At 37.4% G+C, this 22,992-nt stretch overlaps 3 protein-coding genes across 5 annotated transcripts in view; 1 reads left to right on the plus strand and 2 right to left on the minus strand.

Moving 5' to 3' along the window:
- Positions 1–1,845: 1,845 nt before the first annotated feature.
- LOC108566535 (zinc finger protein 91-like) lies at positions 1,846–3,157 on the minus strand. Its single transcript, XM_017926466.1, has 4 exons — positions 2,909–3,157; positions 2,685–2,846; positions 2,610–2,630; positions 1,846–2,554 (listed from the first exon to the last, which is right to left on the minus strand). Exons 1-4 carry the CDS (start codon positions 3,050–3,052, stop codon positions 2,048–2,050), a joined length of 834 nt encoding a protein of 277 aa, XP_017781955.1. The 5' UTR covers positions 3,053–3,157; the 3' UTR covers positions 1,846–2,047.
- Positions 3,158–4,106: 949 nt separating this feature from the next.
- The window catches only part of LOC108566538, a 38,472-nt gene continuing 19,586 nt past the window's right edge, over positions 4,107–22,992 (minus strand). Inside the window, exons 2-7 of the mRNA XM_017926467.1 lie at positions 21,719–22,028; positions 21,029–21,657; positions 20,004–20,966; positions 19,255–19,361; positions 6,258–7,608; positions 4,107–6,166 (exon numbers count right to left, since the gene is read on the minus strand). Coding sequence (XP_017781956.1) covers positions 4,564–6,166; positions 6,258–7,608; positions 19,255–19,361; positions 20,004–20,966; positions 21,029–21,657; positions 21,719–22,028 — 4,963 coding nt within the window. The 3' untranslated portion in view covers positions 4,107–4,563. The remainder of the gene's footprint in view (positions 6,167–6,257; positions 7,609–19,254; positions 19,362–20,003; positions 20,967–21,028; positions 21,658–21,718; positions 22,029–22,992) is intronic.
- On the plus strand, positions 15,817–19,219 carry LOC108566539 (zinc finger and BTB domain-containing protein 8A). Of its 3 annotated transcripts, none has more exons than XM_017926468.1 (3): positions 15,817–16,115; positions 17,732–17,977; positions 18,053–19,219. In XM_017926468.1, the coding sequence occupies exons 2-3, from the start codon at positions 17,734–17,736 to the stop codon at positions 19,051–19,053; spliced, it is 1,245 nt and encodes a 414-aa protein (XP_017781957.1). In that variant the 5' UTR covers positions 15,817–16,115; positions 17,732–17,733; the 3' UTR covers positions 19,054–19,219. The 3 variants fall into 3 exon arrangements, with proteins under 3 accessions (XP_017781957.1, XP_017781959.1, XP_017781958.1); XM_017926470.1 differs by having other exon boundaries at positions 18,056–19,219; XM_017926469.1 differs by lacking the exon at positions 15,817–16,115 and having other exon boundaries at positions 17,675–17,977.

Raw genomic sequence — 22,992 nt, forward strand, 5'->3', positions numbered from 1 at the left:
CGACTGTATCAAAATCCCGACTATGTATCGAAAATGTCTACAATAACATTTTAAAATTATTCCTGAGCGTAGTGATTTTTAAATTGTTATTAATAATAAATAATAACAATTAATCTAATTGTATATGAGATTATTTCATAATGTTAAGGTTTATTATGAATAATTCAACGAAATTAGATAAATTAATAATAATTTCTTATTATTAATAATAAAAATGTAGCATGTTATTGTAGAAATTTTCGATATAGTAGGGATTTCAATAGACGGTCTTTCAGTTGTCTGGCTAGCCATATAGATCCATGTAAAATAAATGAATCTTAAACATATAGAAAAAATATGCAAAGATCATTGCTGATACTTTTTGGTCGAATTTGTGTTGACATTAGAATATAAAGATAGGTAGATGATACTAATTATAACAATTCACTTTGTCTTGAAAAAGTAATTTGTTAGGTGAAAATTCTTTTTGAATAATAATAATAATCGCAATCCCGACAACCGACAGACCGTCTATTGAAAGCCCGACGTTCGAAATCCCGACTACCATAATTCCGACAATGGAAATCCCGACTGTTTTTTATTATTATAATTTCTACAATAACATTTTGAAATTATTCTACTATATTTTAATAGGTACGACGGATACTGAAGCAAATATTTTTAAGAACTAGGTCGATGGCTCTTTTGCCCGATTATGAATTGTTGTTATTTATTCTTAATAACAATAAATAATATTAATTATTATTGTTTTTTCTTTTCGTTGATTTATTCATTATAAAACTTAAGAATAAAAAATATTCTATAATAAAATTAGTTTATGTTCTTAACAATAAATAACAACAATTAATAATCTTATTATATTTTAGATTGTCGGGATTTCGATATAGTCGGGATTTCGAACGTCGGGATTTCGGTTGTCGGGCTTGCGATTGCCACCGGTATAAGTTACATTGGCCAAGACACGAAGTAAACATTCGTTCAAATCGAAAAATAACTATTATTGAACATTGGAAATTCTCAGTCATAAATTCGATTCGAATCAAATTTATATTCACATTTTTTCATAATAATACAGTGCAACCTCACTTAAGGAGTAAAACAAATTGTAAACTTCGCATAACGAAGAGTAGAGAAAAAGATAATAATAAACTGATTACAGTGAAACCTCGCTTAACGAGCAAAATGAATTGTAAGAAAAATGACTCGTTTAACGAGCGACGTTTCGCATAACGAGTGACGATGAGAAGAGAAGTCCCGGATTGCGCGTCTGTTACATAATATTATATGTATTTTTGAATATATTTCACTATACGAGTAAAAATCCGGAAATTTTGGAACGGATTAAACTCGTTAAGCGAGGTTTCACTGTATTTCGATTTTTGTTTTCTGCAAATCGAATTTGCAATCACTTAAGAATCTACATATTATTTTCTTCTTCTGCGATAGATGAAGATGATTCCTTAACAATTTATGTATAATTTTCTTTAAATAAACGCTATAAATAATTGGTTTTTCATCATTATCATATTTTGAAAATTGTTTCGCGTTACGAATAAGATTCCGAAATGAATTTATGATCGCTAACCGATTTTTCATTTCTACTTGGGAAAGTGATCACTGAAGACTGAAATTGAAAAACATTACTAATCTTTGTTGCCTTTGTAAATTTAATTTTGTATGTATAATAGGTGTTTGAATTTAGTATTAAGAAAACAAAGTTTAGTCTACGTCTACCTTTTCTTTATTTGGAATATATGTTTTATATTGCAATTTAAAAAATTACAATAAAAAAATGTAACATTGAAACCAATATATGTCGTTTCAAAAAAAAACTTATTTGGTCATTACATTGTATATGAAATAAATAGTTCCACAATAATTTATGAGTATAAATAACTAAAAATGAACAAATAACATTTGGTAACACAGTTTTCAACAAATTCCGTACAGTCTCCTAAACTACATTTCGAAACAATAACAAATCACAAAATAAATTAAATAATAAATATCACTGGTTTTGTACTCGGAAAGAAAATAAAACGAGAATCTACGATCTATCCTTTACTTCCTTGTGGCAGGCTCTGTGCATAGTGTAATTGTACTGACGTAGGAACGGCTTGTAGCAAACCTCGCAAATCAGATTCGTCTTCGAGTGGATCTTTTTGTGCTTCAGCAAATTATCGTTGCGCGAAAACGACTTGCTGCACACGTCGCAAGTGTAATTCTTCATGCCGTTGTGCAGGGTCATGTGACGCAGCAAGTGTTCTTTGCGCATAAACGATTTGTTGCAGTTGATGCATTTGAAGGGTCTGGCTAACTTTGGTTCCTTCGTTTTGGTTGCTGGCTTCTCTGTTTTCAGAATAACTGGTGCCTGATTCACCCACACAGTCACTGCTTTCTTCTTTTCCGATTTCAATTTCATCAGCTTCTCCATAACACTTGGTGGGTCATCTGCAGGCTCAACATAAATCATATCATAAGGATTTTTCTCTGTCAAATTAACACTCTTCTCAATCTCCATACAATCTTCCTTAACAGACTCCTCATCGCTACCCTTAAATCAAAGTGAAATTAGTTTAATAACCATTTCAATGACAACTCTTAATCACCTCATTAACTTTGATATAAACCTAAAATCAGATGTTTTATTATTATGTAGCGATAATAACTAATTAACAATTTACCATTCCAGATTCTTTGAAATCCTCTGTGTTTTGGTAAGTGTGCAGGTAACTGGAGAGCATCGTTTCAGATCTGTAACAGCAATTGCTGAATTTGTAATAATCCTCTAGGTTTCGCAAGCAAAAAGTGCAAATCCCCTTCGGAAGGTAATCATCTTCGGACACCTAATATGAAACACACTTAGTTACTTATATCTGGATTATTCGCAGTCATAGGCTTCAACTACCTTCAAAGAAAATAGAGTTTGAATTTTTTTCTGCAGTTCCAATTTAAGTCCTGTTTCTTTGAAGATATGTATTTTTTCGTCACCCTGGTTCGAGGCGCACAGACGACAGAGGTCATAGAAGTTGGCCCTCTTGTAACCACTCATTATTGTTAACGGAATTTCTTCAATCTCTCAAGTTAATTGTATATAAACAATAAGCCGACTTTAATTGTCACATCGTCCCACAATTATCCGGAAAACTGACACTGCTACCAACGTAAATCATCGAAAACAAAAAAAGTATAGAAGTCAATTGGATTGATTATGTTGGCTGCATTGACCTTTTGCATTATTTTAAAATTTCAAACTTTATTGATTTAAAATAAGTTTATTTTATCAATCTCAACTAATGGAACTAATTATGTACTTAAACAACGTATAAAAACCCAACTTACCAGAATGTTATGCATTTTGTTTAATGATACGTTTAATCAACTTCGTAATTTGATTGAATTTGATATTGCAATATGCGATTCTCTTAATTTTAACTTTCTCATTTTTAATAACAGAATTATTTACAACGTACGTTATTACAGCGCAATCATATGCACACACACAAAAGTCTTCATCGTCAATCATTCATCGTCATCTCCACCCCTCAAAAACAAAAAAAAATAATTAAATATATATATATAATCTATTCAAATATTTATAATAATATTTATAGTTCCTTTTCTTTTTATTTCATTTTATACATAACCTCATCATCATTTATCTTATTTTGCCTGTCTGTTCTTTTCCGCGAAAAACGGACGATAGATAAAAAATAAAATCATAAATGTCTTAGAGAAAATAATCATAATTAAAAAACAAAATAAAATAAAAGTCATCGTAAAAGAAATCCTAAATTTATACAATGTTACAAGTTAACATAAGTTTTTCCTGTTGCTGTAAATTATAAGAGAGAGAAAAAAAAACAAATGAAAATAATAATAATAATAAAAACAAAGGATGAAATTGAAGGATGTTTTGATCAAATTATCGAATAGTTTTTAAGTGAGAAAAGTTTCCTTTTCAATTTTCGTAAGAATGTGTAAAAAAAGAGAAGAATTCAAAGAAAACGTATTTATATATTCTTTTATATGTATAGTTTCATGTGTATGTGTTTTATGTGTGTTTATGTATTTCGTGTGAGAGAGAGAGAGAAAAAAAACGGATAAATTGGACGCTATTTTCTTCTTTAGTTTTTTTTCTTTTTCTTTTTGGATTGTTATGGGGAAGAAGAAAAATATTCCTAAGTGCACTTCAGGCTTTGTCACTAAGTTTTTGTTTTGTGTTATTGTTGAAACTCTTATTATTTTTAACAAAAAAAAACTATGAATGCGTAGAACGAAATAGTCGTAATTTGAAATAAACACATATTATTAAGTTTGAAGGTTCCCAAGAACATTCAACAATATTTTTCTTCTTCAAGAGTTCTTCCTTCGATTCAACGATATTATATTTTTTTTGTTGAAAATAAAACAATAATTAAAAATTAAAATTCATTTACACCTAAAAGTATTATTTTTACCTAAGCCTAGCGAAAAATTGTATCACTTAAAAACTGAAGTTCCTTTTATATTATTTACACAGATTAAATTGTCTTTTAGCCTCGAGGCTAGGAAAATCCTATGCTAGTCCTCGTCAGAAAGGGATTCATACTGGGCGCTCAGAAGTGGTTTGGGCTCGTTGGTTGGTTGCTGCTGCTGCTGCTGTTGTTGTTGTTGCTGCTGCTGTTGCTGTGGACCGTCTTTACTACCTCCTTGGACGTATGGGGTGAAAGAGTAGTTCACTTGGAATTCTTCATGCTTCTCCTCGTCGATCACCATTTCTCCAGGACTGTCACTACGATGATCCTTGCTCGAATTGTCCTCCTGCTCCTTTTTTCCATCCTCGATGCGCATCGCCTCTTCAATTTTATTCTTGACGTAGTCCAAAGGACTTATGTGTGAAGGTAGCGATTGTTGCGGGTGGTACCTTCGGAAGTGCGCCTCGTTGCTCGGCCAATGGTTCTCCGGTGGACTCACAGGTTCCACGTGATACTTCTGTTGCGGCTGAGCAATCCTAATTATCTGTCGTTCATCCTGAGGCGTCGAAGATCTCTCCAGATCTTTCTTCTGCTGGGCGGAGTATCTTCGCTTCCAGTCGGGGTGCTCCTGCAAAGGGTAGTAGTTGCGCGTACCAAAGTCGTGGCTGATCACTGTATCTGCTAGTTCCTTCACCGTTAAATTCTTGCTGCCGTCCTCCAGGTCCACCTGTATGATGGACGGGGACATCTCGCCGTTGCCGTCGTTCGGCTGCTCTCTGTGGAACGATTGAAACAGTATGTCGCTAGCCCTCTGAGGCTCTCGATTGTTCTGAACAACCTCTCCACGACCACCTTCGGCAGGCTGATTGATTTGATGCGTTATAATTGCATCGATCAAACTTGCAGCTGTAAGCGTGCTAGAATCGCTTCGCGGACCTGCCTGTCGTACTTGCTGCTGCTGGTGTTGATGCTGTTGCTGCTGCTGCTGTTGTTGGTGCTGCTGCTGTTGGTGCTGCTGCTGTTGGTGCTGCTGCTGTTGGTGCTGCGCCTGTTGTTGGTGCTGCTGCAACTGCTGCTGTTGGTAAGCACGTCGATGATGCTCGGTCTCCATTTTTTGATGCTGATGCTGCTGCTGCATCGCCCTGTATTGCTGCTGGTGTTGTTGCTGCTGTTGCTGCTGCTGCAAGTATTGGTATCGCCGTGGTTCCACAAAATTGTCAGCAATCGTCTTCCCAAGGCCTTCGTGTGCACTAGGTACAGGTAAACTGGGTTGTTGCACGGCGACATCCACCAGAGAGTTTAGGGCCTCGTGACCAGGAGGCGGATAGTGAGGTCTCGTATTTCTCTGAATGACCCCTTGTCTTTGCTGGGGCGGCGCGTGCTGCTGTTGCTGCTGCGGCGGTGGAGGTGGAGGTGTTCTGTGAGGGCTGCCTCCGTAATATTGAGGCTTCTCATTTTGTCTTCCGTGCATTTGTTGCGACGTTAAGTAATCGTAGTTGATGATTTGTCTTCTTTGCTCGAAACTCTGCTGGGTGCGACCGTACGCGTAGTTGCTTTGCTGCGGATGCTGCGGAGGCGTGATCTGCGGCAAGGGCGGACGCTTGTAACACTCAAACCTTTTGTCGGGCCTCGAAGGTGGCACATGGATGGGAGTTCCTTGCGTTATTGAGCCCATCTTCGGTAGTTCTGGTCGCAGCAGTGCTTCGTATCTATAGAAATAATAAAGAATACAGGATTTAATTCATCTTGTTAATAATCAAAGAAATCCAGGTTGATAGATAGTTTATCATGTTATTTTACCTTGTTTGGTTGACAATCGGAGTGCCCAAAGTTATTGAACCAGTCTTCGGATTGGCGAGTTTCGGACTGGGCATTTTATTGGGCAGTCGCGGTACAGAGGAAACGTAAACGGCTGACGGCTTTCGCTCAGTATGGTAGTGATATTGGGTCTGCTTCAGATGGGCAGGCGGCGGCAATAGATCTCGCCGTTTCTTCAGACTCAAATCAAGGGTGACATTCTCTGGACCATCAACCTGCATGACAACCAGATCCTGCTGCTGCGGCGGTGGCTGCACGATCTCGGGTTGCTGGGCGACCGGCACCGGCGTTATGGTGGCGCCAATCAGAGGTCCGAGTTTGGCAATGTTCAGGTCATTATTGGGCAACTGACGGGGCGCAGCGTTTAGATTATACTCGCTGACGATGGTCACCTCGTTCGAATCGTTTGAGTTTAGTATGGAGGAGATTGTAGGTGCCGTTCCGCTTGTCGGTGGATACGTGTTTCGTTGACCACCGGGTGCCTTCTTTAAAGAAATCTCTATGACGTTTAACATCAAATCTTTGACCGTCAGAGGACTCGTGTTCTGTCTAGGTTGACCATCGGTATTAACAGGAGTAATCGTCGCAGAGCCCTGGTAATGATCGGGCGTTTGTCCCTCGTCAGCTGTTTCAGTTGCTGAAGAGTCGTAATCCTCTTTTTTGCCGGTGTTCTGAGGTTGCTCTTGAATAACTGGCGGACTCTCAGCGCTCGCCGTATCGCTGGAATGTCGCTCTCTCATCGGCTCTTCACAGCTACTCGTGCTACTACCGCTCTCTTCTTCATCGGTGAGAGTCGGCTTCCGATCACCTAAACATGATTCCAAATTTAGACGCTTCCTATTTGCCGCGTAATAGCTTCTCACAACGTGAGCCGGTTTGCTGACGCGTTCACCGATCGTCTGCCAATTCGCTCCCAATTCGGTCAGAGCAGATCGTAGATTGACTATTTCCTCTTCGGCCCATTCTTCAACCGGTCCAAGTCGTCTCTGGATTCGGTTGAAACAGGCCGAGCAGCACTTCGTCACACCGCTAGGCACGTGGAACTCGGCTAGGATCGGCTCCCGGACGTCCGCCGGCAATTCCTGTAGCCTTTGCGGAAACGACCGAAGTCGCTTGCCACGCCCCCTGGCGTTAGGACAAGCCGGAAGTGGACAGTGCGTGAATCGAGATCGCACGCATTTGCATCTGCACGTATTGCAGACACGCCCATTTGGTGGCACTTGCTCCTCCTGCAGGCCGTACTGAGCCGCCTGACTCGGTGCCAATGGGCGTGAATGCAACTGCGGACCCAACTGCGCTCCGCATACCAAGCACTGACCTTGCGCTGATTTATCTGCAAGAAAAAAACACAAATTACTATTCAACTCCTCTTCTATCATTTCATTATCTTCAGAGCAATTGGTCTTGCTAATCAGTACAAGTTATGTATATCAAAGCTCCTCTAGCTAAGTCAAAATATAACTTGGATGAAATTGAAGTACCAAATATAGTGAAAACAAACTTCGAAATTGTAATGATTGCAAGAAAATTTCAAAGTCTTCACTAATCTATTTGAATTGAGATTCTACTATGAAGAATCAATTCTTAACACACATCATTTTTACAAGTAAAATATTATCGTTATTTGTAATAACTTGATAAAATCTTGAAAAACTTGCCACGGAACAAATCTAATATGCTTCAATATATATAAATACTATTTCTTATAACAATTACACCTAAGTTTGAAAATTGAATGGTGCAGGGTTTAATTAAAAACTGGGGTAATTAAATGAAATAGTACTGTCATATAAAAATTTTCAAAAGGCAAACGCCACTCAGAAAAAAGCACCGGCACTCGACAATCCAATAAAAATATATATAGCAGATGGAAGAGGAACGAAGAAGAAACAAACCGCAAGCAAGCACCAAAACTCTCATCCCTTTCCTGGAATATTTGCAGATAAATATTAATATTTCCTTTAATTAACGTTTTCTCTCCCATCATTTTCTATATATACATGTAAAAAATGTATGTATATAGTCAAACTAACTCATTCGCAATTTGCTCTGCAATTTTAAATTATTAAAATCGCTTGCACAAGGGGAATTACCCTTGCTAAAAGCGCCCTTCGTCAAACAAGCAGGTGCGTTAAACAGAGTAGAAAAAAAGAGGTAACAATCGAGGGGATTTAATAATTGGACATTGAAACGGAGGGATCATGGAGTTTAAAATCGGTGATAAAATATGCTCAAAGAGATGGAAAAGATGAGTGCAAACTAGAGAGAGGCAGAGAGAGAGAACTGCCGACATGTAAACATACGTATAAAGAGTATTATCCGTGCAAAATTAGATTATAAATATTTAATTTCATTACGTAAAGTACTTGACTAGAGAGAGAGAAAGAGGAGGAATGTCAGTGCTTCGGGCACGCACGGACAATTTTACATCTTCTCCTTGGAACCGCAATTTCAAGTGAACTTATTTTGCACACAGAGCGTTTGTTTTTGTTGGAATTCAAAGAAACATCATCAGAGAAAAAGTTATATATTGACTTAACTGTGTAAAAATTACAGCTAAAATTAACTTTTTACTTAACTTTCTAAACCTTACATAAATTAAGCAAAAAGTTAATTTTAGCTGTACTTTCCATTTAATTAATGTCCAAATTTACAATTGACAAATGCTCTATAAATTCAATTTCTAATTGTTGTTCTACATATCATTAGGCATTATTTCTGTCACCATATTTGTTATTCATATCAATGTTTTGTGGAATGATGTTATAATAATCCCTTTAAGTACTCAATCTATTAAAAATTAAATGAATTTAACAACATATACAATTCATACACATTTTTTTTTAAATAAGATTGCAAATAGTATAGTTTTGATAATGAAATTTAGTTTGATGTTTCGTTTTTCATTTGATATTGAGTTTAAGTCTCCAACTGGGAGCAATTATAATCGGTATAGGTCGAGTCGTTTTTAGTCGTCGGAGGCGGCGCCGGGATTGTATGTGTGCGCGAATGTTCATTCATTTTTCTTTTTTTTTTTGGTTCTTGTTCGTCGGAATTCGACGCGGCGTAATTTAGTTTTTGCTATAAGTAAATATTAAGCGAGAGGCCCTTCTGCAAACATGGATGTGGCTCGGTAATTGGTGTGTATGCCATGCCGCCTGTTCTGGAGAGAACTGCAAACGAATCCACCTAATCCACCTTAATTAGTCGGCAAAATCAACACCGAGCACCAAACACACACACATACTAATACTATGTAGCGTATACATATATATATATATTTCGAGGATAAGCCAACTGCAACAAGCAATTAAATGCAACGGCAGGACATTAAAATATTCATACTCTTCGTTCGATTCATTCTTTTAGTTATCTGTTATTTGACTCTTCGACGTGCAGAGGGTTTTCGGAGGGATTGAAACATATTGAGGGATGTAGACAGAGTGAACACGAGCGAATGAGCGAGAGTGAGAGATATGGGTTTGAGTTAATTACGGATTTATTAGATTCGTGGAAAACAAACGGACGGTGAGCGCGAGAGAGGATGAATCAATCAAATTTCGATAATAACATGCGGACCCGGACCATCATTTGTATCCATTACGTAATCCCCCGGCGTTGATCATGTAATTCGCGAAATTTACACGCAATGCTCCTCGTACACCTCACAATATATCAATATAGAGGATATTACACGTACATATGTTGTCGCTGCCTGCTTTAGATGCTAAATCAAGGAAGGAGAATGATACTTGCGTTTGACGTACGATGGATGGACTTTGTCATTTCATCTGTCACCTTATGTATTGATTTGTAAATTATTTCTGTTACGACCAACACAGAAAAATGATTTTCAAAGTCTTAATTTGCCCAGTATTGTACAGTTTAGTGGAATAAAATAAGTTTTGTATATATATATAAAAATAGATAATTAAAAAAAATCTTACTGAATGGAATCATCTTGAGATTGACTTAAGAGTAAGACAAAAAGAAGTAAGTAAAAAGAAAAGCATTGTATAAGAGTTAACACTTTTTTAACTAAACACAGTTAATTTTTCATTATTGTTTTCAAACATATCTAAAAACACTAGTTGAATTAATACCTTTGTTACATAGAATTTTGCATTCATCTCAAAGTTTATAAATGTTTGTAGATAAATTGTAAAATTGTGCTTGAAATGCAGATAAATATAATTATACAGTTAGAAATCAATACAGAATTAATTGAGCAATAAAGCAGCGTCGTATCGCCGTCTCCTATTTTGCCGTCTCCGTCCTATATGTTTTGTAATTGAATGTGGAATGCATCGGAGGGAAATGGAAATGTAAACACATGTGCGAATATGAATATTTAAAAAGGGCGCCTCTCTCTCTATCTCTCTCTTTCACTCTGTACGTATGCATGTGGTTGGATGGTGGTTATTTTCTTTTTTTTGCGTTCCCGGTTTCCCTTCTCTCTCCCCTTTATATCAACAACAACGTCGACCCAATTTACTAAATGAAAAAGAAACCCGCGGCGATGAGAGCAGATGACTATGACGATGATGATGTTGACATGACGATTGCAAAATTAAAAATAAAATACATACAATTATCGTAATGGAAAATTGACTCGGAAATCTACTCGATTTTGAAGATCATCTATGTTATATAAGATTTCTATTATTATATGTCTTCGAAATGAAGGTTATATTATATTAAGTTAATCTTGTTTTAACAAAAATTATATGTAAGTAATAGGTAATAAAGTGTTAATGGAAAGTATCGATTGCAAATGGTACACAAAAAATAAGTATGATTCTATGGTGGAGGCACAGATTATGCTTAAATTTAGAGAAATCACAATAATTTTTAATAAAAACGTTGTCAATTCTTGAAAAATAATATATGATGATAGTTTCACAAAGAATATATTAAATATTAAGTAAACTAATGAATTATATATATTACTTAACTTTAACTCTTTGAGGGGCCAGAAATTCCTAAATTTCTAGATCCAACAAATTTCTAGACAACTACGTCAACTGAATCAACATCAAGGTTCATAAAGGTGTTGTAATGTCATTGAAATTAAAAAAAAGTATTTCTTCTCATTCATAAGAGGTTATTTTTTTGGACATACTGTCCAAGTTACTTGCAAACAAAATTATAGTTATTAAAGATTACGCATAACAAGTAGCGAATGAAAAAATATTGGATTGTTGCTGTCCGTAATCAGGTTTGTGATAAAGATTAATTACTAGTGTAGAACCGATTCATACGAGTATCTTTATGGTTAATTAAAAAGTCCAAAAGATGGCGTTACAATTAAATTTGTTTATTTATGATAAGCACACTTGATGATGAGTACATCAGTTGAGTATCTAAATATTCTATATGGATAAATTGGCATTCTGTTGTATCCATCCGTTATACTTTTCATTTTCGTTCGAATGGTAACAATATTGTTTCATCCCACGCTTGAAAAACACAGGCAAATCGAATAAATAAGCCGATATTTTTTTTGTACGTCGATGTTCCTTCTTCGCATATTTTTTTTTTCAGACTGTTGATCGAATGTTGTTAATTGGCGCGTTGCTCTGTTTACATAATTGGCGCGGAGTGAGCGAGGTGCACTTTGTTTGGAGTGCTTAACATGCAGTTTAGTTGTTTTGTTTGGTACGAGCATGGATATGTATGATGAAACATCGCTGCTCCATCTCTCTCTTACACTATAGTTATCAGTCCACCGCTTTTCCCGGGAACGGATACACCGATGCAAATGCCGTGCAATAATTATGCGAATTGAAATATAGATATATTAATCAAATAAATTGCTTAGTAATCAAAATCGGGAAGCGAATCAAACACACGGTTAATTATTAGAATTATCGAGTTGCTACGCACGGTCGAATCGCCGATACGAAAAGCGGGGGTGGCGGTGGTGGTGGTTGCTGGCTTTCCCCCATCCTGTTACCGCCTACTCTCTGAATTTCGCCGCCGCAACTCAACCCCCAAACATCAACCCCCCCAAAAACCCCTTTTCATATGCACATAACAATGTACAATTCTCTTCTTTATTTACTCAATTCCTGGTACGCACATGCACGTACACATCATCATCAATGTGTATATTTTCAACCGATGCTCGCAGATTATTTAGAAACCTTAAGGGAATCCATTCCTGCCGGCTGAATTCGAAACGATAAATTACCAAATTATCGCAAACATTGACAAACCACGCAAATGTCAGCAAAAACATGTAACATTTGTAATATAACATGTGTATTACGTTTTCCAAACCGATTTCAATTCTATTATTATCCAATCAAATATCAAAATTAAACTTTTTTTTATATATAAATTCTTTAATTTGTTTCAAAATCTGCAATTCCTATTTTGTCTGTACGTTGTAAATAGTTTAAATCGAAATGTTATTTCTTTAGTTCATTTATAGAAATATGTTTTCTATGGTTTGTTAACTTCCAAAACTAAACAGTATAATCCACTAATATTCCGGACTGTTTGAAACAGGACTGATCGAGAAACTAAATACAAACAGTAAACAGCACAAAGAGACATGATTTTATAAAGCGGGGGTTCCAAAACTTTTTCGTTCTGCGGCGCCCCCATGTCGAAACATTGGGCGCACTTTATGTTAATATATCAGAATTTGCAGTGGTTTCCCCTGATATAAAAGAGAAAAACTTATACGAAATAATATTGTGTACTAATTTTTTAGATGTTTTTTTTTTTAAATTTTCAAAACGGATAAAAAATATTGCAATATTTAACAAAAGTTTAAAGACATAGTACGAACTTCTTTATTTGTGTGTCTTGAATCAAGACTCTTGATTGAGACATATTATCTAGATTGACAGAAATTATGAAATTTGGTGTGAGGTAAGTGTAGTCTAGTTTTTGCAGTTTAATTGATTTTGCATACATGGAGATGATCCTCGCGTGGATATGTGTGCATGAGCGGTGTGGAGAGGTGGAGAAGATTCTGTAGAGGTCCTGTTTGGCTCTGGTACCACGATATTCCCATGGGGACGAAGAGATTGAGAGATAGGACAGGAGAGCGAGGAGCAAGAGGCGATAGACAGAGAGCGCAGAGCACGGGGCTCAAAAGCAAACACTCTCCCGGTGATTCGAGCGAGGAGTTTCGGGGGTGGAAACGCGCACATTATTATCATCATCATCGGGACTCGAGGCTAATGAAAAGATTTTCCGCATGAATTTAGACGTTGTAGTTTATATATTTCCTGTGGGACCATCCGTCCCCGAACAGCGAAATATATATAGAGAGAAATAAAACAACCGTAGCAGAAAGAAGGGATGAAAAAGTGAGTACAGAGAGATCGAGGAAACCGAATAAAAAAGAAGAAACGCAAGAATACGTCGAAATAAAACAATGATAATGATGGCAATATGAAAAATAAATGGAAAAGAAAGAAGTGCTGCCTCACGGAATTGGAAAGAGGAAACAGCGGAGAAATTCAAAACGACGATTGTTATCTGACCGAAATAGGATTAGAATATTAATATTGTAATTTCGTTCGTTTCGTTTTTAATAATACAATGGATCGTGCAATAATATTATAATTGCGTTTAGATCAATTTGCTGGTGATAAGAGGGCTTCACTTAATATCGTGGATGGGTGGTGGTGTTTTTTTGTTGATAAGAATCGTGCCTTCTTTTCCTACCGCATTTCCACTTTATTATTTCCCACTCGCAATCAACAGATAAAATATAAAAATGTAATAACTCCAAATAATATTGATATTCAATTGTCCGCCTCACCGTGCATGACCGCCTACCTCACAAACAAAAATAAATAATAACAGAAAAAAAAAAGGAAGAAAATAATGAAGGGAATACAATTCATTAGCTGCATTCTCCTATATGGAAAATATTATCTACTCTTATACATTAATTACTTATTTCAATTATTCATTCGAATTATTAAGTTTACAATTGATGTTTTAACATCAATTTACCGTATTTAAACGCATCGCTCTCTCTATTTCGTTTAATTGAGATAAGTCACATAATTTTACAATGAAATGATATATTTTGTTTACAAATGCAGCTCTTACGTTTACTAATGAATGTAAAAATTGAAGACATCTTCATTATGTAAATTAAATTCATAAATACACTTAACTTTCTAAAACTATTAGCAAAATAATAATAAAAAAATCTTTATTAGTCACCAATTGTAACCAAATGGCTATCAACCTAAGTCTTTCCGCCCAGTAGCAAAAAAATATACTATAAATTAAGTAAAACGTTACAAACATAAAACTAATATAATTAGTGATGTAATGTTGGTAGAAATTCCACCACCAACACTGCAAAAATATGTTTTGCCATTCTCTACGGATTTCGACGTCAACTCAAGACTATGCATACTTTTCAGGAATGCCAAAATGCGTATGGAGTGAATGCGTGTTGGTTTTGCTCAATATTTCTTAGAAAAATTTGAAAATGCACCATTAGGAAAATAGTAACAGTTGATGAATCTTGGTTCTATAAGTACGATCCGGAAACCAAAAAACAGTCCATGGTATGGAGTACAGAAGGTGCAAATCTCGCCACAGTTAAATCAAGGACACAAAAATCAGCAACAAAAGTGATGGTGGCAATGTACTTTACCAGGGCAAAATTTGTAGCTGATATCCCACTGGAAACTGGCCAGACGGTAACTGCTAAGTGGTATACAGATACTTGCTTACCACAAGTTTTTACAAATTTGTTGGGAAACCAGAGAAAAGGAGAACTTCGTCACTACTTTTTGCACCATGATAATCCACCCGCTCACACTGATGAAAAAACCAACAACTTTCTTGAGCTCTCTGGCATCAATGAAATTCGCTTAGCATCTTACTCTCCGGACCTAGGGAAGAGTCTTCAGTTCGAATGAGGAGATCATTAATGCAGTTAATGTCGAACTTGAAAAGATCCAAAAAGCCGATTTTGAGTAAAATTTTGAAAGGCTCTACCGACTTAAGAAATGTATTAAAATGTATGGAAATTATGTTGAGAAATTACAAAAGGATGAAAATTAAATATATTAAAATAAAATTGTTTTTTTTTTGCTTTTTTCAAGTGAAGACATGGTAAATAAGTAATTAAAAGGCGTATATTTTTTTTTAGATTAATTGATTAAATGTAAATATGCGGGTAGCGAGGGCAAACAAGAAAATTTAGAATTCTCTTACGAATCGACGCCAAAAGAATCTGCAAACGGCTGCTTAATTGAATGAAGACTAAAACGGACGGTGGTAATTGGACGATGAAGGAATGGTAAGAAGGGAGTCCCGTTCTTAGGGGATGAGAAGAGGATCCGTCCCCGCGGTTCCTTATTAATTGGCAACGAATTAATTAAATATCATTCAAAAATTCGCATAAATCAATTGGTAAAATAAAGGAAAACGGAAATCAAAGTTGGGGAGGACTACAAAAAAAAATAAATGAATAATTAAAGTGTGTGTATATATATCGAAATAATAAAATGAAAGAAAGATGATGAAGCTGGAGTAGATTGTGTTGGTCGTTGAAGGAGCGTCGACCAATGGTACGAGCCGCATCTCGACCCCCGCTACTTTCCGGGGGTGGCGCGTCGCGACGCTCTATTTGATTTTGAATTGCGTGTGAGCGCTCTGTATAAGCCGCAGATCAAGCAATATTTCCCTCAGTTATGACTTATTAGCCATCAAATCAACAACCACTCAAGATAAATATTCCAAAGTGTATACATGAATGAATGAACGAACGAACGTTCATACCTATCTATTATACACATTCTTTGGAGTTTCCCGCTTTTATGAACTTGATTTAAAATATATTATCACACAGTAAGTACATTTTGTCATCATGTAGTGTTTAATGCTTGAACATTTTACAACTTATTTGTCACTAATTTATACAAAAAAAAATTATTCACAATGATACTTTACAATATTTTGTAAATTGATTAGGAAATATTGCTCTTCTTCCAAATTATTTCGATTCTCAATCATTCACATTTTATAACTTCCGGATAAAATTATTTAAAATATCAAATTAAATACACATTAACAATAATGTCAATGTTTCAATTAAAACCTATAACACCTATAACATTTGGTAAATTTATTTCTATTGATAATATTTCATTAATTTGAAATAAGATATCCAATTGAAACTTGTCGAATTAGATTTAGTTACACAAATATTTGCTAATGTTCCTTACGTAAGTTGCATATGAAAAACATTACACGTTGATTCAAGAAGACTTCAGACGTGATCACTTATTGTGAATTTACTAAAGTAAACGAATACTTCAAATGTATTGTAGAGAATTGCCACCGTAGATAAATTTAATTGTCAACAATTTTTGTTGTAAATAATGAAAGAAAACTTTAATAATTTGCATACAAAATATTATAAAATAAGTACTCAAATGCATATTATTTTAAATAAACTTCAGTAATTATTCGTTTTGTAAAAGATTTTGTGAATTTATATTGAAAGAACAAAAACAAAAACTGAATTGTAAATCGATGTATCAGAATAATTAGTAAAATGATTTTAAATCGTGACTTTTTAGATTGTGTTTTATTGTAGTTAAAATTTTATTTTATTTTATATTATCCAATTTATTTATTACATATTTGTATATTTATTTGTACAATAGTTTGTTGTCAATTCCATTTGTTGCATTTGTTTAACTTTCATTTTGTGGAGGAAATCGCAAAAATAATGGTAAACGCATCGAACATCCGACTAATGAAATTGTTTGTCAACCGAGGGATTAAAAACAATAAATTAAAATCGACAAATGGGGTCCGCGAAATAAAATGAGCAAATTGAATTGCCATTTGATAAAGAGACATTTTCAATCGGATTACAGTATGAATTGTGCATTTTTTGTGTGTATGTGTATATGTTTATTGAAACAAGTCGAAAAATTATTATATGCGCAAACGATTTCCAAAACAATATTTAAAATCAATCCACAAAATTAATAATTCTACCAAAAAAAAATAAAGGTATATGCTGCTGGTATTTTGTAATATGTACGAGCCATCGATTTATGATTATTTAATTTAAACTATTGCTGCCCGTGTTTCGAAAATTCGTTTAATTTATTAAATGGAAATTCGAAAAACCTTCCTTTCTGCACCTAAACATCAACAAAGCAGCAGCAGCAGTCCCTAAAAAACGGGAGAGCCACAAAAAAAGCAATTACAATTAATTGAAAACAATTGATTTCGAGAATATTGTTAAATCACGTTCGTGAATTGAATTTGATTTTGATTAGTCTAATGTAATTATTTGTATTTTTAAACCGAAGGATCAACAAAATCATATTTGAATTTAATCAACTTTTTATTATGATTCAAAGTTTTCTTTCTCCTATTCTGGCCTAAGTTTTAAATTATACACTTTTTGTTATTACTAATTGAAGGTGGTTTTTATTTTTTTTCAGAGATGTATTCTTTATATAGGGCTTGGCTTTCCATGGGGCCATGTGCTAATGTGCCACCGATGTTACCAAGTATGCCTGGGACGAGTACGAGTATTATGCCATTAAACCTGACGACGCCTCCTCAACTAGCGAGCGCACCTGATGTCAACTTGCAAGTAGGACCATCGATGATCAACTTCTCAGCTCATAAGGCTGTCCTATCCGCGCACAGTGGCTTCTTCAAAGCAGCGCTCACATCATTAACTGGTAACAGTCTATATAAAAGAAAGCGGTCCGAGCAATTGTACATCATTATCGCTTCTTTTTTTGTGTGTTTTGCAGCAGGGATGGGCCCCATAGCGGTTCCGAACATTAACGTGGACGAGTTCTCATCTCTTCTGACATTTATGTACACGGGTTACCTGGATCTGAACCTGAGCAACATCTACAACATTCTCCTCGCCACGCATATACTGCACATGCCGAGGGCACTCGAGATCTGCCGCTCCTTTCTCATGCAGAGCCACCCATTGGAAGGAACGCGTTTGGGTGGTGTGACAAACGTGATCAAACCGATTGCCAGCAGGAAACCGATTTCCGCGCACCAGGAGATCTGTCCGCCTATATTTTCGAGCCTGGAGAAGTCCGAGGAGACGCCCTTCAAAAAAGTTGAAGCGCCTGTGGCCAAAGAGGAAGTGGCTCATGCGTCGACATCCAAAGAACCGGAAGCGGAAAAACAGAAGGTGCGAAAGCATAGACGCGATAGCGGCATTGCCGAGAAGGTTACCATCGACATAGCCTGCTGCGATGGACCGGTACGTTTTCATCGCGTCGTCAATAGGAACTACGGACTCGCGCCTCCGGAAACGGATGTGGGTAACCGAGAAGCGGTGAACAGGAGCGACGCTCTGAACAAGATCATGAACGAAAACATCCGCGATAAATTAACGGATGAGAATTCAGGAGGAGGCGAGGTGTTCACCTGCATGTATTGCAATCACACTTTCAAATCGCAGTATTGCTACCAGAAGCACGCCCGAAGACATTTAAACCCTGTAGATACAAAACCTCCGGCGGAAACTAAGCGCGAAGTCAAGTTGCTGGACATGAACGTGCAATATTACCCCTGCAAGACTTGCGGTTCAAAATTTCCTAGTTACTACTTCGTACACAAGCACAGGAAATTATGTCACGCCGAAGAAATGTCTGATACCACAAACAAGAACAACGAAATCGTTCAGGTTAATAACACCAACGTCCCAGCTTGCAGCGACGACATAACAAAGGACAGCAACAGCGATGCCCAGACTTCCAGTATCATAGACGTAGAGGAAACAGAATAGTGTCACAAAAGAAAATCGAAACCGCACGCACCTACTAACCTGTGATTAGTTAACCTAACTTACTCTATCAGTATTATAGAATAATGCATATCATGATGAATGCATGCCGATTATAACGGTAATTAACAATTTCGTGCCAATTACACTTATATAATTTTTGTAGGCCTCTGAGCAGAGAAATAAAGCAAAAAAGGAACTAACCTTGAACATCGTTGGCTTCATCATCGGTGGTCTCCATCAAGACATTTTCTTTATCTTTTCTCCTCTCCTTCTTCTTTTTGTTCTCCACGACCGTCGTTGTCTGATCACTGCAAAAAGAAAGAAAAACAAGAGAATAAGCGAATCAAGACTTCACAAGCAACACTCTTCCATACATATTTATTGTTTATTCTTGCATAAATCATGTTTTTTTTTTCATTTTCGATCCATTTTATTCCTGCGGCCGCGAGAGTTTGTGTATGATAATTGCGAGCGTAGTCAGCGGGTTCCGAATCCCGGGGCACCCCGAAAAACACTCCCCCAGATTGTAAATGCAAATCGTGTGTTTGAGATAGTGGGATTTCAATCAAAAATATTGAAGGGTGCCCCCGTCCCCTTCCGCTACTTTCCCAACATCAGACCCCTTAAGATCAACATTCAATTCGCTCAAATTATTACCCGGCGGATCCAATTTAATGCAATCATCTTTCATCTCCCGTTGGCAGCAGACGAACACAAGGTTCGTTATATATGTATTTATTCGGACGTGGATCTTTGCAGAAATCAATTAAAACTCTTTAATCTTAATCCAAATTAGTCGTTGCAAAAGAATGTCGAATCTTATCGATGTGCGAGGAATTGTGTTTTATTGAGTGTTATTAAATTAAATGAGACTTGATTCACATTTGGTTTTCATATGTATCGCAGTGGCGACATCTAGATGGGGGATGGTTGTTTAAATGTAAGCTAACCTTAAAGGGTTGTCCGCCGGTTCTGCAGGGTCCTTTTTGAGGTTCGTGTCGGAGCCGGCGTTAAGGGCGCCACTGTCGTCATTGTTCGAGGAGACCGCTTCAAGCTTGATCTCCGTTTTGATTTCCACGATGGTGGAATTGTCTTTGTTTTCTGAGGTTTCGGCCGGAGATTTCGGTACCTGCGGGTTGGAATTAGCGATAGACGTCGTCGTCGTTGTGACAATAGCTGCGACGGAGGAGGCTGCGATGGCGGCAACCGAAGTCGAAACCAATGTCGATGAGGTGTTCGTGATCGGAGTCGAGGGGGTAGTAGATGTTGTTGTGGTAGTGGCAGTAGTGACCACAGTTGTCGTGGTTTTGGGCGGTTCTTGAGGTTGATCTTGCTGAGAAGCGGCAGCAGCTGCAGCAGCAGCCGCCGCTGCGTTACGTTGCTGCTGCTGCTGACTGCTAACAGTTTTCTGCTGCTGCTCCCTTTGCAACCTAGTCGTAACACCTGTAGTGAGGATGTCGACGACAGAGGTGTTCGCGCTGCTATTAACCTTTTGAGGGTTGTTTCGCGAGCTGCGTGTCCTCTGCCGCGACTTCCTCAACAGCTGCTTATAGTTCTCTGTTTTTTTACTGAGGTAATAATATTGAACACAGTCGGAGACAGACTTCCTGTCCAAATACGACGCAATCACACCGAAGTTCTTCGGATGCTGAAGGTACTTCTCCTTGAAGACCTCCTTCTCCGCACTCGTCCAAACGTTCATAAATTGCCTGGATTTGTAAACGGCCTCCATATCGTCTATGTGACCATTATTGTTCTGAAAAGATATCTTTCGTTCCTTGGAATCCAATAAAATTGGTGGGATAACGGCGTAACTCCTCATTTTCTTATCTTCCAGCGCCTGTTCCTGGAGATTGTCCATTATTTCCTCTAGATCTGCTTCGGATTTAATGCGAGCTCCCACACGATTAAACCTGAAAACAATTTCGTTTAATTCACGCTGAATATACTGATAAATGAAGATTACACAAAATACCTCTCCTTGTCCTCTCTTTGCTTCCGGAGTTCGGGAAAGACTTTTTCGAAAAAGTCTCGGTTCTTTGCCTCTTTGACTTTGCGTTTCGTGCTCCCTTCAATCTTTTCTACTTTCCTCAGCCATTCCTGCATTAACTTACTATATGTGTCGGTGAGGTAAGTGTTGCGTTGATCTTTCTCCACGTGCCGTTTCTTGAAATATTCCAGCAGATATTTCTTAAAACTGATATTCCGCCTCTTGTTCTCTTGATAGACCGCCGTGTCACTCGGCTGATTGTAAATCGGCCAATCAACTTTTCCACCCAAAACGTCCAATTTTGCGTGGGCATTTTGCGCTCTCCGTCGGTTCTCTGCATATATCTTCTGAGCGAGGCTCTGGTGTTTAGGTTGGCAAACTTCTTCCTCCTCCTTTTTCACTGACGGCTTCGAAGCTGCCTCCTCCAATTCCTGCTGCTTTTTCTTCAGTATTCCGATTTGCGATTCAGCCTTGGCTATCTCACGATCAACTTTGCTGATTTGCTGCAACAAATCGTCCTTCGTCGTTCGGAACGCCTGGTCTTCCTGCTGGACGTGATCGGGCAATGTTGGTGATATTGCTTCAACTTGAGGATTGTATATGCCCTGCTGTTCCTGAACACAATAGAAATATTAATTTACCCAACTGAAAACTGTAATTCTTATCCCATCATACCCTGGTGTCTATCCTGAGTGGTTGGATATCTTTGTTATCCTGCAACCTTATCTTCTTGAAGGGTTGCTGGCCCTGTTCAATGATGTGGTGTTGGGATTGATGCAGGTCCCTGGACCTGGGATACTCCGAGTGCAATAGGGAAATCCGAGCTGGGCGGATATCTCTAAATGGAAACGGCGGACAATGGGAATACCTCTGCTGGGTGGGCGTCGGCTGCAGCTGGGGAGACGCTGGATAGGGATACCGGGTGGCGTTCGAAATCGGCGATCTCGAAGGCTTATAGAGTTCGGTCTGCTGCGCATGGTTCGGCCTGTAACAATAATAACAACAATCGGTTAATGGACAGGAATGAAGAACAAAAAATAGAAGAAAAATCAACAATCGGTCGAACTAAAAATATATTAGCCAAATCGATTTGCTAAGCTAATATTTACTAGAGGCGTAGTAATTATAATTACAGTCGGATAGAGTAGAACGCAAAGAGAAAGAGAAGTTTTATTGAAGAAAAACTCGGTGCGGAATTTTCTCAGGTAAACACAATTAAATACTAATTTCCTTATAATAACAACTTGCATCACCGGGACCAGGTTGTGCCTTGTTACACACAGACACTGCAATGGTAATTGCATTTTAATGGCAAGGCTATACAAAAATACTAAAAAAAAATTAACGGTGACTCATGATGCACATCTATATCATCTCTACTATTTTCTTAGGAGATTTTTTTTACTATTTTTTTTATTTCATTTCGACTCCGTGCGGCAGTTTTACCCTTATTATTTTATCTTTTTTGGAGCTTCAATCATTGAGCTTATCCTAGCAGGTTCTCCTGCTGGGCCCAGGGCCCGGCGGGCCACTGCTGCCCGCGGGGCACGCGTGTATAATGCGTTGACCCCACTTACGACGAGCGGAAAGGGAAACCCCAAATGTTCACGCCCTGCGCATCGCAAAGAACGCATCCCATTGGACGACTGAGCAACCGCCATTCCATAATGTCTTTCACTTATCCATTTCCCACGCGGAGCGCTATCCAGGCCACGCCCACCTTCAAATATACAGGGTGATTCCCGCATCCGCTCCCCATGATTTATTATTTATAACCACATACGCATACAACGTGAACGGTGATAAAATGTAAATGTATTCGATGCGAAGCTGTATTGGTTTCGACACTAAAGGCCACATAAGAAATGCAGATGCAGTTAAAATAGTGGACAAAAGATGATGTCGGTGGGTGTGTGTGTACATCATCGAGCCTATGACCGAAGATCCCC

The sequence above is a fragment of the Nicrophorus vespilloides genome, unplaced genomic scaffold, assembly GCF_001412225.1.
Source record: "Nicrophorus vespilloides isolate i.1.1-1 unplaced genomic scaffold, Nicve_v1.0, whole genome shotgun sequence".
NCBI classification, from domain to species: Eukaryota; Metazoa; Arthropoda; class Insecta; order Coleoptera; family Silphidae; genus Nicrophorus; species Nicrophorus vespilloides.